The sequence below is a fragment of the Anolis sagrei genome, chromosome 2 (genome assembly GCF_037176765.1).
Source record: "Anolis sagrei isolate rAnoSag1 chromosome 2, rAnoSag1.mat, whole genome shotgun sequence".
Lineage (NCBI taxonomy): Eukaryota > Metazoa > Chordata > Lepidosauria > Squamata > Dactyloidae > Anolis > Anolis sagrei.
The window spans coordinates 102,260,284-102,276,797 of record NC_090022.1 but is presented as its reverse complement, the minus strand read 5'-3'; the positions used below and the strand labels follow the sequence as shown (position 1 = coordinate 102,276,797).

At 46.1% G+C, this 16,514-nt stretch overlaps 1 protein-coding gene across 2 annotated transcripts in view; it reads right to left on the bottom strand.

Annotated features, from left to right (window-relative positions):
• The window catches only part of AFAP1L1 (actin filament associated protein 1 like 1), an 87,123-nt gene that overhangs the window by 25,121 nt on the left and 45,488 nt on the right, over positions 1-16,514 (bottom strand). For both annotated transcript variants that reach the window (XM_060765064.2, XM_060765063.2), the window contains exons 2-4: positions 12,310-12,438; positions 7,312-7,395; positions 4,705-4,802 (exon numbers count right to left, since the gene is read on the bottom strand). In XM_060765064.2, coding sequence (XP_060621047.2) covers positions 4,705-4,802; positions 7,312-7,395; positions 12,310-12,438 — 311 coding nt within the window. The remainder of the gene's footprint in view (positions 1-4,704; positions 4,803-7,311; positions 7,396-12,309; positions 12,439-16,514) is intronic.

Sequence of the window (16,514 nt, the reverse complement as noted above, 5' to 3'; positions counted from 1 at the left end):
CTGTAGGTGGAGATCGCTGACAGGTAGCACTTGACAGATGAGAAGGCGAGGCCGCGGTGTGCCAAAGAGGCGAGGAAGTCGAGGAGAAGAGGCGTGGGGGCAGAGAGCGGATCAGATCCCCGCTCCCGCGCGAAGCGAGAGAACTTGGACCACTTGTGGTCGTAGGAGCGCTTAGTGGACGGGCGATGCGCGGCGGCAAGGATGGCTAGGACGGCCGGAGAGAACGGTTGGGGTAGAGGCGCCACGCAGTCAGATGAAGCCACTGGACATCCGGATGACGGAGGGTCCCGCGGTGGCAGGTGAGAAGGTCCGGGCGGAGCGGTAAGGGAAGGCGGTGGGGGCCCGCCATGGCCGAGAGGAGGGGAAACCACGACTGCCGGGGCCAATAAGGGGCTACGACGATGGCGTTGGAGTGGTCGTGGTAGAGCTTGGCCACGACCTTGGCGAGGAGAGGGATCGGAGGAAAGACATAGAGGAGGGGTCCCGTCCACCGAAAGAGGAAGGCGTCGCCCAGGCAGCCCATCAGGGTCGGCCGTGCAGCCCAAGCGCAGAACACCAGGCACTTGGCGTTGTCCGGGGCTGCAAAGAGGTCGATCGCCGGAGTGTCCCAGTGATGGAAAAGGGTGGCGGTGACCTCGAGGTGAAGGGACCACTCGTGGGCGGGCGTGAGAGACCTGCTGAGGAGGTCGGCAAGCTCGTTGGTCCGTCCCGGGACATGGACAGCACGGAGCCGGATGTCGTGTGCGACGCACCAGTTCCAGAGGGAGATGGTCAGCCGAAGGAGAGAGCGGGAGCGTACCAGACAACGGTGGTGTTGTCGGTACAGACTTGGACGGTACAGACTTGGACGGTGCGCCCGTGGAAGAGGTCCCGGAACGCTCAGAGGGCCTTGAAGAGCGCCAGCATCTCGAGGAGGTTGATGTGGCGGAGCCGCTCCGAGGGCGACCGGAGGCCTTGGACAGAGTGACGGCCCGAGTGGGCACCCCAGCCCACCATGGAGGCATCCGTCGTGAGCGTGCAGGAGGGGTCGGCGGGGCGGAACGGCATCCCGGTACATACGTGAGCCCGCTGAAGCCACCAGGTGAGGGAGGAAAGCACCGCAGGTGGTAGGACGAGCGGACGGTCCGGGCGGTCGTGACGAGGCCGGAACACACGAAGAAACCAGGCCTGAAGAGGGCGCATCCGGAGGCGCGCCAGTGGAGTGACCGCCGTGGTGGAGGCCATGTGCCCCAGAATGGACAGGATGTCCTTGGCCGGAACATGAGGCCGACGCCGGGCCCGGAGGAGAGACGATCGCAGTATGCGAAAGCGGCTCTCGGGCAGGAACGCTCTCTGGGCCACGGAGTCGAGGATCGCGCCAATGAACTGGATGCGGGTCGTCGGCTGCAGGCTGGACTTGGAGTAGTTGACCACTAGGCCGAGATCCTGCAGGAGCGAAAGAGTAAAGTGGATGTCACGGAGGAGGAGGCGACGGGAGGGAGAGAGGAGCAGCCAGTCGTCAATATATGGGAAGACCGTGACGCCCTGGGTGCGGAGGTAGGCCGCCACCGCGGCCATGCATTTAGTGAACACCCGGGGTGCGGTCGCGATCCCAAAGGGGAGGACTCGAAAACAGAAAGCCTGATCGGCAATCAGGAAGGCGAGGAACCTGTGGTGCGCCGGGGTGATGGCGATATGAAAATAGGCATCCCGGAGGTCAAGGGTCGCGAACCAGGCACCCGGAGGGATAAGGGGGAGGATGGTTGGGAGCGTCACCATCCGAAACGTGGGAGACCAAACATGTTCATTAAGGGCCCTGAGGTCCATTATGGGCCGGAGGCCCCCGCCTTTCTTGGTAACCAAAAAATAACGGGAAAAAAACGCATGAGAAAAGAAATCAGGGTGCAAGGGGGCAATCGCCCCTTTAGACAGCAGGGAGTGGACCTCATCCCACAAGCCGCCGACGGAGGGGTGGCCCGAAGGGCGCCCGTGCGTGGACGGGTGTGAAAATCAATGGCATAGCCATGGCGGACCACACTCAAAACCCAGCGATCGGTGGTTATCGATTGCCAGGCGGGGAAAAACTCAGACAAACGGGAACCAAAACGAAAATGCACCCCGGGGAGAAGCTGACGCTTCTCAAGGGAAGAAAGGGAAACCGAAAACGTCGAGGCAGCATCGTGCCATGGAGGGGAAGCAAGCGGGGCGGGGAGCAGCAACGGAGAAGTAGAGAAAGGAGAGGCAGCGCTAAAAGCGACGCCGCGGCTTGGGCTGATAGCGGGGCTTACCCTGCTGCCGCGACCGCCCCTGCTGGGGTTGTCTGGAGGACTGGGGCGCAGAGGCCTGCGGGAAAGGCCTGTAGCCCGTCGAGTAGGAGGAAGGGTAGGGGCGGCGAGGATACGGAGCCAACGGGGCGGGTCCGCGGTCGGAGGAACGAAAGGGCCGTTGAGCCGGGTAGCCAAACTTGTGGGCGGACTGGCGGACCTCCTGCTTACTCTTAAGCTGAGTATCCGTCTCCGGGTTAAAAAGCCCCGCGTCGTGGGGGGGGGGATGCTCAGCGAGCGCCTTCCCCTCATCCGACAGGGTGGAGGCGCGGAGCCAGGCATGGCGACGAATGGACGTCGAGACCGCCAGAAGCCGACCAGCGGAGTCGGCCGCGTGCTTGGCCAAATCCTTCTGGGCACGGGAGAGAAGAAGAGCCTCCTGGTGCACAGCCCCAGCGAAAGGCCGGTGTTGGTCCGGAAGATATTGGAGGTAGGAGGCCATCCGAGCCCACAGGTAGGTCTGGTAGGAGGCCATGTAGGCCTGATAGTGGGCGAGACGCATAGTGAAAGACGCAGCGGCATGAACCTTCTTGCCCATCGCGTCAACCTTCTTGCCCTCCCTATCCGACGGCGCAGTTTGAGGCTTAAACTTCTTTCCCACGGCCATGTCGGTAACCACAGTATTGGGGGCCGGAGGCTTCGCGACCCAGGGGGCGGCGGAGAGGTCGATTCTATAAAGAAGGTCATTGCGGCGAGACACGGGCGACACAAGAGAAGGAGAGGAGTCGGGCGGTTTCGCCAACTGGAGCAAGTATGGAATAGAAGGAAGAACCGTGGAGGGCATGGGAGCCTGTTGTTGCTCATCCGAAGGGAAGAGAAAGTCCTCTACTGGCTGCTGAGGGGACGGCATGGGCACCTTCAGCGCCCGAGATAAGCGAAGAAGCATCGCGGAGAACCCCGCTGCATCAGGAGGTTGGGGGGGCAGAGAGCAGTCATCCCCATCAACCGCGACCCCGGAGTGGGACGAACGGGACCCAGAATTGGAAGAAAGGTCCGGGTCGGGGGGAGTAGCACAAGGCCCCTGAGGCGTCCCGGGGGCCTGAGGATGGAAAGGAGCCGGCGGGGCTGGAGACCGGAGTCGGTGTTCAGGCACCAGCACGGGGCCAAACACATAGGCCCTGCCCCCAGGAGAGCGGTGGATAAACTGGTCCCGCGAGGCCTCGTGGGTTGGAGTGCCAGTCCAGGTAATAAAGCTCCCCGAGGCCCGCAGAGAGGGAGGGGGAGAGGAAAAGGCAGGCGGGTCCCCCTGGGAGAAGCCCCGGGCCCGAAACGGGGAGAGGAAGGCCGGGGACAGAGGTTGCTCACGCGGGGCGCGGCCCTCCGAGGCCGGCGGGGAGCGAGAGCGGCCCGAAAGGCTGCGCGGTCCCGCAGCCTCCGGCTTGGGACGGCGGCGGTCGGGACCGAGCGCGGGCCCGGCCTCCAAGGAGGCAGATGGGAGCAAGGGCACCAGGCCCGCAGGAAGGCTCCGATGGTGGGCGGCCGCCCCCGCGTCGGGGGAGCAAGGCACGCCCACATCGCGGCCCGGTGTCGGCGGCGCCGGGCCCGGCGCGTCCACGGGCCGTTGCGCCGGCGTGGGCGGGTCCGAAGACCGAGGCAGCCGGTCTTGGAGAGGCGCCAGGGGAGGCGTGGCCGACGGTCGCGCCTCCTTTTTCTTCTTCTTTTTGGGCTTTGCAGCCCCAGCGTCCCGATCGTGGGAGTGGGGACGCTTGGAGGGCGGAACCCTGGAAGAGGAAGGCACCGGGGTGGGTGGAGCTTGCATCGAGGGAAGAGCCGAGGAAGATGGAGCAGGAGAAGGAGACGGGGCTGGAAACGACTGGGGGAAGAGGGCTCTCTCGTAAAGGAGAGCCTTCAAGCGCGTGTCCCGGTGTTTTCGGGCCTGGGGAGTCAGAGACTTACAGGCCGCGCAGGAGGAGACGACGTGAGCCTCCCCCAGGCAAAGAAGACACCGGTCGTGGCCATCCGTCTCCGGAAGAGTGCCCCCGCACACGGAGCACTTCTTAAAGCCTGAAGGCATCAGGCAAGCAGGTAAGGTACAGGAGAGAGATCCAGGAGGTGCTGCTGCGAGCGCGGAAAAAAGGGGAACTGAGCAGTAGCACCACGTGGTCTCAGTACCTCATGGGGAGGGGGTGGGGCTACTGATTGATGTTATTCTTTATACAGATTCCGGGGTTGCTGCACACGTGCACCAGACTACCATTTGTGTGCATTCCACGGATACCACGAAGAGGAAACACTCTTTCCATAGCACTGAAGCATGGCTGTTAAAGTGTTGTCAAACTGTATTAATTCTACAGTGTAGATGTTGCACCCCAATTGTTCTCCCTGCTAGCACTGCTCTTTCCAAAACATTTGTCCTAGTAAACATTCAGTTATAGATAAATGAGGAATTGACAAGACTTACACTTTTAGTCAACTGACTCTTGGAAAGCTCCAAGCTGATGCCCTCTTTGGCATCTCCCTCATCCTCTTGCATATCCTGAAGATTGCTCAAGTCACAGTCTGGAAAGAAGGTTAAAAGTTATGGGGTGAACATTACAATATGCTAGTGATAACATCTGAGCATGCAATGTTCCTGTTGCATCATACATTCCTCTTTTCCTTCTTAATGCCCTACACTGAAGAAATTGCAATTCCCAATAATTGTGCCCAGAAGAGCACAGGGCATTGAATGTATTAAATGCCTTACAATTTTGAGCCACTTGGAGGATGGGAAAGGAAGAGGATGGTGAGGAGGGCACAGAAAAGGAGGGGCAGCAGCATACCTCTCTCAGAGCTCAAAAGTAATGAGGAACAGATAATGAGCAATTTGCAATTAATTCATTTTTACATTAACAAATGCAAAGCTAAATGTCATTATGTCAACTTAACAAGAAATAATGACATGCATTTTGCAGCACACCTGTAACTTTCTGTTATCTCACCAAATGGTGAAGAAAGAACATTGTGTGGTTCAAGAGCCGACTTATGCTATGTCTTATGCTGATGGATATTAAAGCTAGGGAGCTGGGGAAATAATATGTGTTGTACCATGGGCCAATGGCCCGAATCATCCTGTGATACTAGATAAAAAAGCTAGACAGAAAAGGTAATCCAAAGAACTTTTGAGAACTATCATTGAAGTTAATTTTTAAAATAATTTCCCAAGCTTTGGCTTAACATAGGAAGAGGGCATTTTGGAATCAGCTTAAATGAGTTTTCTGATGACCTCATATCCAGATGCTGTCTTTGTCTGAGCATTTGGAATAATTATACAGTAGTTTGGGGATATTATGCTAGGTAGAGCCTTTACTATGAGACTCAAGTGCATTAAGTATACAGTGGAAAAAGGAGATCCAAAGGGATGATTATCCTTTAGGACTAAAGTAGAAGATGAAAGGGTTAAATAATTCCCACTCAATTTTCTTCAAAGGAGCTGCTATTTGAGTTTTTAAAAAAATTAAATGCAATAACATATAGTATGACATTTGGTTTCATCTATTATAGCTGACAAAATATGTCCCCTCTGGGAACGTTCTAGGTCCCCTTGGCAATTCTAAGTATTGTTTCCACTGGAAGTTATTATAGAAGTACCATGATGAACCTATAAAGTTCCCAGAGGCGTGACTCTATGACAACTTTCAGCTGATGTCAATAATTTCAATAGGGTCTGATATTAGCCACAGTGTCTTCTTTCCACAGTAGGTTCAGGAGCATAACTCCTAAGAATACAGAGGTTGTGCTATTTTTGTACCCACTTCTATCTGAGTCTTCATCCACAATAGAGAAAGATGGGAACTATTACAGGGGATGCAAACATAATACAAGTTCAGGAATTACTGGATGTTGCTGGAGTTGCTAAATCTTCTTAGATTTTTTAATGGTTGTTTTGGTGAATATTATACTCAGTTGACATAGTATAAAAGATTATGCATGCCAATGTATTCATTTATTAAGTTAACTTTTCATTCTTTTCTGGTTGCATATATATAATATTACCTCTCATTTAATGTACGGTTCTTCTGTAGGCCATTTTAACCTCACTACAACCCCTAACTCAGTGGGGACCAGAACCTAGATCTCACAACTCACAACTCTACACTAAGGGTATCAGAGCCGCGGTGTGCCAACTGAACTGCTGACCTAAAGGTCGATGGATCAAATATGTGAGATGGGGTGAGATCCCATCTGTCAGCCCCAGCTTTCCATGCAGGGACATAAGAGAAGCCTCCCATATCTGGTAACACTTCTGGGTGTCCCCTGGGCAATGTCTCATACCAGAAGCGACTTGCAGTTATCTCAAGTCCTTTCTGACATGATTAAAAAACCTAGGTGTATTATAAAAGCTTGTTTGCTCATTTGCTTATTTGTGGATTTATTTGATATTCTCCCGGCACAAGACCCAAGGAAGCCTATAGCAAATCAAACAAATGTACAGCTAAAAGAATTTATGAGTACAAAAGGTAGAAGACAAATACACAACAATTCTATTAAAGACTCAAAGTAAAAAAGCTTTAAAGATATAGGAAAGTTAATTTTAGAAAATAAAAGCACAACACAACCCATTACAAGATATGCCTGCCACCCCAAATTAAGACCCAAAGGCCTGCTTTTTTTTAAAGGCCTTTGCCTGCCAGCAGAAAGAGAGAAAGGAGGAAGCTTAGAATCAGTAGTCCCAAATTCCAATGTGTTACAAGTTGATCATTATTATAATGTTTCATCAAATAATGTGTCAATTGTTACTGATGATCAACAGTTTAAAAAACAAGATAAAACTAAAAATGAGTGAAATGGCCAACCCTCAAAGTGACGTTTTGCGATAATGAGCACACAATGTTCACTGTACAAAGCTAAGAATATTTACTTTGTTCTCATCAAATATTTACAAATAAAATTTTTGTCTCTGCAAGAAAACAGGACAATGCTGCACACTGCCAATTTGTGGTGCCAGGCTTGAACTTGAAACCAACAAACATACATATCCAAAAAGCAAGAGATAAATATACAGGTTGGAGATGGTTATATTACATACCAAAGCCTTCAAAGAGGGACTCCACAAAGCTTGTTCCATTGTGGAGGGTTTCTGTATTCATATACATGTAGTTCACATCTTTCCCTGCAATACAGAAAAAATATTATGAACAACAGGGAGCAGAGAACCGCTGTAGACCACTACTTCTTAAATGGTGGGTCACAACCCCAAATGGGGTCCCCTCAGCTCATTGTTGAGGTCCCAAAAACTTGACAACAGTAAAAGTTTTCTGAATATTACCTAGTGGCTGTTTTAGACATTTACATGAATCTGTTGTACAGGGTTTACAGTGGACTCTGAAGAATATGCTTCAGCTGTATTTAATAGAAAAGAAAACCAGACTGTTTAGCAAGCCCTTACTTGTTCTCACCATTTTTCTAGGTGAACAGAAGAAGCCCTAGATCACACTAAATATCCTTTCAAAGCTAGATAGGAGGGTGATCAATAGCAATAGCAGAAAAAGTTTCCAGGGAACAGCAGCTCAATTTTAGCAATGAAATGGATATCTAAAGTACCATCATTTCAAGACCTTGTGGAGGCAAGAGGACACCTCCTTGCATGCAAAGAACTAAACTACAATGGCAACTGAACTTTACTTCAGTAAAGGCTGAACATTCCTCCTCTGGAAATCCAAAACCCAGATTTTTCCACATGGGTGGTTGAGAGAGTGGCACCTTTGCTTTCTTGGTTACAAATGTTGGGAAAAAAACTATCTTCATGCTATGTATATAAGGTGTCTATGAAACACAAATGCATTTTGTGTTCAGACCTGGGTCCTATCTCCAAGATATTCCATTATTTACATATATGCAAATGTAGGTATTTTTAAACATTGCAATGGAGAGACCCCAGCATTTTGGATAAGAGATACACAACCTATGTTGGCAAAGAACATCTTTTGCCATATTTGAAGGCAACAGGCTAACCTGGAAGACACGTTCTGCCCTGGACCCACTAGAATATCAGATTTGTTAGAGGACTCCATTGTTGAAGTAAGATTTTACCTTATCAGTGCTACTCAGCTTTGCACCTTCACATCTGCTTACTGGAGTGGTCACTCCACTTTGCAAAACAGTAGGGCTGGTCCTGGCTTTCACTTAGTTCTAGAGAACCCATTTTGGGGAAAGCCACAGAATTATGGGCTATGCAGATGTTGCAGAAATACAAATTTTCAATCCATAGTAGACCTTTCCTGGTAGACTGTGGGACTAACTCACAGGAAGCAGAAGATAGGAAAGAGACTTGGTCCCTTTTACATTGGACATTTACAGGATTATGATTCTATTTTAATTGCCATGGCTCCATCCCATGAGAGCCTGGAGTTTGTAGTTTGGTCAGAGGCACTAGAGAAGCTCTCCGGTTGAGAATTATAAGTACTCCTCCACCTCAAATTTCAGGGCTGTATGAGATGTTGACATGTCAATTGAAGTGGGATCATAGCACTATAATTGTACCCATCTCATCTTAAAATCCTTGGAGTTGTGCCTCATAGCTTGTGTGAAGAGCGGAAATGTTTGCAGGTACTGGATGAATCTTGCAATTGTTTCCTCATATCCCTGAAAGGCATTGGCACCCCCCACCCCCCAAAAAAAATCCAATGTTTTCCAGAAGTAGTATAAGATGGCTAATAGGGAAAGAGAAGGAAAACAACAGCATCCTGCCAGAGTGAGACCCTCCGGGCTGGCACAGCAAACTTTATTTATTTGTTTCTCCATACATCCGTCATCCGAAAAGTGGAAAGCAAGGATGAAAACCCATCACTAATTTCAGAGGTGACCCTCCCACTGAATCATTTGCTTGACTGAGTCATTTCAAGTAACATGGAAGTACACTGGGTGTTGCAGGAGGACAGGAGATGAGAGAAACCAAGCCATTGCTATTCCCATGGAAATCGTCTCTCTCAGCATAAATTAGCCAGCAGGAAAGCTACTGGGAGAACATTTCCACAGGAAACACAGAGCACTTCCTTTCCAGCTACAATATGATCTAGTATCACTATTTACACTGCCTCAGGGTTCAGTTGCTGCAGCACTTCACTCATCTCTCTCTCTCTCTCTCTTAGACGTATACACACATTTTAAGCATTTAACAGCTGGACCTGCTCCATTTATCAAGAACACTTGTGGAGAATTAATTAAGCATTTTCCCTTAAAAGGAAAGGTGCCGTAGTCACCTTTGAAGATATAAGGCACTAAAAACTCAATATAAAGAATCTGTCAAAAGCTTGCCTTTTATTTGCCATACACAGGCAGCTGTCATAAATATTAAGATCCCTCATGTGTATCCATAGGGCTCAAATAAATCAAAGACCAGAAAAATTAGTTCTTGCCAGCTAATGTTTATGTTTGTTTATCTTTGCTCCTCAAGGTCAGCTAGAGGACTCTATGCACATGGAACCCCACACCGGAGGGAGTCGCCCATCTCCACAGATAGGACCCAAGTGCCCTGCAGTATGAAAAATATGGACATGACATGTAGACATGAGGTGGAAATTGCAAGACCTTCTACAGGGAAAAATGTTCCAGAGAACAATGTGTGAAGAAAGACAAGATAGAGTTTAGAGAGATCTCTCTTTCTCTCTCTTAATGAAAGGAGGCAAAAATCACAGATCCTGAATAGGTTCAGCATCCTTTATCCAAAATTGTCCACAGGGGTGGCATGCTTATTTATTTATTTATTTATTTGTCAGAAGTGAGTTTAGGGTACAGTTAATATGTATTTAAAAACATATTTTTTTTAAAAAAAAATGACATCATGCTAAATGTCCTTTGACCAGAGCTGGCCACTTGGAGTGCCTCTGGTGTCACTGTGAGAAGGTCCTCCATTGTGCATGTGGCAGGGCTCTGGTTGCATTGTAGTAGGTGGTCTGTGGTGTGCTCTTCTCCACACTCACATGTCATGGACTCCACTTTGTAGCCCCATTTCTTAAGGTTAGTTCTGCATCTCGTGGTCCCAGAGTGCAGCTTGTTCAGCGCCTTCCAGGGTGGCTGAGAGTGGTACTTTTGCTTTCTGATGGTTCAGTGTATATAAGCTTTGTTTTATGCACAAAAGTATTATAAATATTGTGCATAAAATTATTTTAAGCTCTGTGTATGACACATTTATCGATTGCATGTTTAAACTTAGATCCCATCACCAAGGTATCTCATCATGCAGTTATATGGAAATACAGGTATTGCAAATCCAAAAACTCTGAAATCCCAAATACTTTTATTTTTAGGTATCTTGGATAAGAGATACTGAAACTGTACTAAGAAACCAAAGGCCCTAAATATTCAGTTCTATGGGCTCAGCTCAGTACAGACAGCAAAGGCAGTCTGTAGTGGAAGCTCAGTGAACAGGATCACCTACAAGATTAAGGAGCCCCCGGTTGCGCAATGGGTTAAACCCTTGTGCCGGCAGGACTGAAGACTGACAGGTCGGAGGTTCAAATCCAGAGAGAGTGCAGATGAGCTCCCTCTGCTGGCTCCAGGGACATGAGAGAAGCTTCCCACAAGGATGGTAAAAAAAATCAAAACATCCAGGTGTCCCCTGGGCAACATCCTTACAGGCGGCCAATCCTTACAGGCGGCCAATTCATGTCAGGAGCGATGCTCCTGACACGAAAAAAAAACCTACAAGATTGGAAGGTGGAACCATACATCATGGGATTTAATTTGGACCAGGTCTGCAGCAGTTGGGAATGGGGCATTTAGCACTCTCCCCTGGATTTTTCATTTGCCAATTTGTCGTAAGGTGCTATTGTTTTTACAAGATAAACTATACAGGTATTACTTCTTTTATATTCATTACAACACCAGTTTGGTAGCTGCCAGGGAATTTGAAGGCTTGTTTGTTGATGATCCCTACTGGCTGAACTAGTATATCCTTCCCCACAAAGATCAAGTCTTCTAGCCCAGAGCTAGAAACAATTCAATAAAATTTAATTTCTCGACTCAAATTTATTAGGATTTGTTTTAAACTATATTGTTAGATTTTGTCATTGCAATCAGTAAATGACAAGAATGTTATTTTTTAAATAATGGTTAACATTTGACTCTCTGTACTCATTATGTTTATTTAGTCTAACCCTTACTTCAGTTGTTATATTGAGTTATTTGATTTCATGTTTTGCCTTGATTGTTGTTTGTGTTTATTGGAATTGAATATTTGCCACTTTTATTATTTCTGTAAACCGCCCTGAGTCTCTTCGGGGAGAGAGGGTAGTTTATACATAAAGGTTGTTGTTGTTGTTGTTGTTTGCCATTAACCTAATTCATTGCTGCTTTTTTATAATTTTAAATCAGTGAAGTATACAGTTCCAGCATTTGAAGGGACTACAAGGGCCATATATATATGTGTGAGAGTTTGTATAACAATTTAATTAATTAACTAGTGAATTTATTTTATAAATCCTTTTTATTATTTCTTAATATTGACAACATACTATTAGTGCATTCACATTAACACTAAAGCTCCCAAGCTGTTCTAGCCACTTTCACACAATGATAGGTGTTCGATCGAGGAGCCTTAACAACCTTTTTTGGTACTTTGAAGCCCTTTGGATTCCAAAGGTAGGGTTGTTTTCTTTAAAAAGGGGGAAAAACAGGCCCTGCTAGCTGCACTGGGTGTAGCTGTCACAGTGGAGGCAAGTAGCCAGGAAGCTGTAGTGGTCCACCCATATCATTCTTTCATTCTTAAATCTGACAAGTCCTGCACAGACGCTTGCACTGACATGTCAAGAGCTTAAATATGTCACAAGAGCAGGATGTAGACTGTTCCTTGTTAATCAAGTTATCTATACCTTAGGAATAAGCCAAAAAAAAAAGAAAAAGAATGTAAAGGAAGAGCAGGAGGATGAGCATGTATAGTGCAATAACTGGCTTTTCAGTTATTGTTGACTCCCAGCATTCCTGCTGGCTGGAGATTTTGGGATTTATAGTCCCATCAACATTTAAAGGATGCTGAGGTGCTTCTCAGAAGTGCAGAAACAAGTAATGGCAAAGAAGGCTTCCTGACCTGTGGGAGGCTGCAGCTTCTGTAAGATGTTTGAGACAGCTGTTTTCTTCTCCATTGTGGTTGAGCTCAAGTATTCATGGTCCAAAAGTTTGAGCAGTACATTCAGCTCAGGAAGGAGTTGATCCAACACTGTGAAGAGAAAAGAAGAACACAGAGTTAAGGGTACACCGGTTTCAATGAGAGATGTCATCTCCAACCACAATGAGAAAGGATGTCTTATCAGAACAGTCTTCTCTGAGAATTGAAGGCCCAGCCCCATTACTTTTGGAAGCTGTATACCAGGAGCTGAAAAACAATGGCCTTCCAGGTATTGCTAGATAGCAGCTTCCATCTCACAATACCTGGAAGGTGGATTGCAGTCTAATAACATCTGGAGTATAGCTTGGAAAAGTTGGGCTTGGAGATCACAGCGATCACTTGCCATATTAAAGAGCTGGTCATGTTTAGCCTGCAGAAGAGAAGACTGAGAGGGGACATGATAACCATGTATAAATATGTGAAAGGATGTCATAAGGAAGAGGGAGCAGGCTTGTTTTCTGCTGCCCTGGAGACAAGGACACGGAGCAATGGCTTCAAACTACAGGAAAGGAGATTCCACCTGAACATTAGGAAGAATTTGCTAACTGTGAGAGCTGTTCAGTAGTGGAACTCTCTGCCCTGGAGTTTTGTGGAGGCTCCTTCTTTGAAAGCTTTTAAACAGAAGCTGGATGGCCATTTGTCAGGGGTGCTTTGAATGAGTTTGTCCTTCTTCTTGGCAGGGGGTTGGACTAGCTGACCCACAAGGTCTCTTCGAACTCTATTATTCTATTCACTGAAGGATTCTGAAGCTATAATTTAATTAGTAATACCCTGAGAATCACCACCCCTGCCTTCTTCTGGAGGATCACTTTTCCATGCTCTAGAGTCAACATCTATTTTATCACAACTTATGAGTAGAGAAACAGGGAGGGATTTTCCCAAAATAATCCTGTAACATTACCAGTTGACATGCACTGACACATTTTCCTGTCCCACGCCTATTTCACCATGTTAATAACTTGCATTCTTTAATTATTATGTCTCCTTTATAAGGCTCTTCCAAGTATTTCTTTTCCATATCTCAACATGAACAGCAGTCATCCAATGACTGGTTTGAAAAGACAGAGTTCATAGCATAACCACTGGGTAAGATTTGCTAGCAGGGAACAATGTGCAGGTCAGAGCACAATCCAATCAGCCAAAAATAAATAGCAGGTTTCTTTTCTTTAAAAAAAAAAGTTATGTGTGGCAGGTGAGGAAGAAGTCATTTCTGGCTAATTGTAAATGGAGAAGAGAGGGTACAATTACTGCCCTGAATTCCAGTTCAGCCCATTTTAACTTGACACAGTGCTCCTCAGAAGGGTGTTGACTGAGAAGAGGCTTCATATTCAAAGCTAGTCACTATCATTGTTTATAAATACCTTTCCACTTCTAAGTTGGTTTCTTTACCCCTCCCTAGTCTACTTCCATGTTTTATTTTGACTGGTATCTATTCTAATCAACAAATGTGTAAAAGTTCCTTTTTTGACCATGACCCTAAAGAAAGCTGCTGAAGTCAAAGAAGGGGAATTTTTCCAGAGTAGAATCATTGAATCATAGAGTTGGAAGAGATATCATGTGCCATCTAGTCCAACCCCCTGCCAAGAAGCAGGAGAATCACATGCAAACTACCAGCTTCTATTTAAAAGCCTCCAAAGAAGGAGCCTCCAACACAGTCTGTGGCAGAGAATACAATATGAATTCTCTTGCCAACTGGGCTAAGTTCTCAGTTATCTTTGTTTCATTATGTCTTACACTATTTGGATGGGTGGTACAGTGTATTACACATATTATCTGCTCCAATATACAGCCTGGAAACAACAACACACCCTACTACTCCAATATAATTTATAAGCAATTGGCTCCTTATCCAATCCATTTTTGATAGCTCATAGGCCATCCACTCCTGAATATTTGAATAGCTCAACAATAAGATAGTTTCCTGTTCCTGAGTTTTTGTAATGACAGCATTGTTCAGACATTCTTTATATCGCTTTTCTTTACAGAGAATAACCAAGTAGATCTTTAGTAAGTTGCTGAAAAAAAGCATTCAGTGAATGAGTGAAATGAAAACAAAGGAGAAAGAATGCAGAACTCAGAATAAAAGGATATAATTCAAGGAAATGGGATTCTGAAGGACTCGTTATGTTACTCTAATTTTGAAGTCTCCAAATATTCTGCACTAGCTAGTTTTTGTGGGGTTTTTTTATATTTTCCATCTCAATATCATGTCCTACCCTAATCTGCACTCTGCTTCCATTTCCTTAGAGAGAGAGAAAGGGGTTGTATTTTTTTTTGGGGGGGGGGGGAGGTACTCGTTTTATTATGTCATATTCTGTGTGTCTCAAGATTTGTCACTAAAATAGTAGCTACAACAAGTGGTTGTTGGAATGCTCCTCCTTCACCAATGTATCCATTCAATGAGATTTTTTAAAAATATTAAAAATCTATAGATTTATCTCCACCTAGAAGAACCTTTCTTTTCTGTATGGCTATTTTTTTGTTCTTATTGAAGCTTAAACTGTGGCATGATCAGGATTCATAAAACAGATGGAGCCATAAGAGTTGAGCATCAGATATTATTTCACACCACAGATGTCAATGCAGACAAACTGCTAACTCTTTGGAAAACATGAGAAAAGGGAGAGTCATTCTTGTGAAATAGAAGGCTTTAACAACCCTTCTCTAATAGGATTGTTACATGCATTTTATGAAATGGATGTTACAGCAAGAATCATTATGAAATGAAGACATTATTCAGCAAAACAAAGCATTTCAGCTCTTTCTGATTTAAACAGGGAGAGCCAAATGCAAATTTAACAGTATTGCTTAACTTTGGCTAAGGATGGAAATGAGCATGTCACTAATGACATCTTCATTGTCTACAGCACAGTGTATTATACTTCCTTCCAATTATCAGTTTATGCACCCATGGGCCATTCTAAACAACCTTCCTTCATTTCTGGTAAAGCACAACAAATATTTTTGTTTAAAATAGTTAGACCCCTCTACCTCTGAGTGTGGTGGAAGCTCCTTCCTTGGAAGCTTTTAAACAGAGGCTGGATCGCCATCTGTCAGGGGTACTTTGACTGTGCTTTTTCTGCATGGCAGGGGATAGGACTAGATGGCCCACATGGTCTCTTCCAACTCTATAATTCTATGATTCCAAGACAAGGTCAAACAATGAGCAAAGCAAGATCATTCACTGAGATTCCTGTACAGTTATATTTTATTCTACATAGTCAGTTATGTCCTAGTATCCCAAAGCAGTGGTTTACAAGGTGATAAAGAAGACTGACAACTTTCTCACCAACAAGGGAAAGACCAGTATATTTGTGCCATATTATCATCATATTAGTGTAGATTCCTGCCAATTTGCCAGAGAGTACCAGCTGACACTCACTAGTCCATGGGCCACTGTACAGAAGTGTTTATAATAATATGCTTATAACTGTATTTATGTTTGAATTGGTTGCCCTAAGGCTGGAGCGGCCTAGCTGTGAGAAATGTGTTACCATGGAAACGAGGCAGAAGAGGAGGTGGGAGGAGCTTAGAGAGTAAAGGTTTTAAAAAGTGACAGTTAGAGTCAGTCAGGGGGGAAGACTCTGAGAGAGCAGGAGAGTAAGTTTTAGACTCTGAGGAGTGAAGAAGTGAAGAGCCAGGTTTTAGTGTTCGTGAATAGTAGAGATTTCTTCAGCTAGGAAGCTGAAGGGGAAAACCTTGTTAGTTGCTTTAGTTAGAAAGAACTAACAGAGGCTTGCTAGGATCGCTAGTCGGAGGAAGACTGGAGATCTGTGATTTGATCAAGTATAGATCAAACAGAAAGACTATTCATTGCAGGGAACACTGGTTAATAAAGCGCTTCACCACAGCAAGAGTTCATAAGTTGTAACATCGAAAGTCTGAATTGTATCGCAACCAAGTTACATGTAACCATCAAGTATTTGCCAAGCTTAACATCTTCATACTGCAACCATACGCTTTGTTTAAAAATAAACTTGTTCTCTTTGGTTTTTAAAACTGCCTCATCTCCATTAATTTTACGTTCGGTGCACCCACTCTACCAAAATTACCTCACAACACAAACAGAGTCTTTAATACCAGAGCCTTTTACAAATCAGTGGCTCCTCTCTCCTAAACCTAGGCGC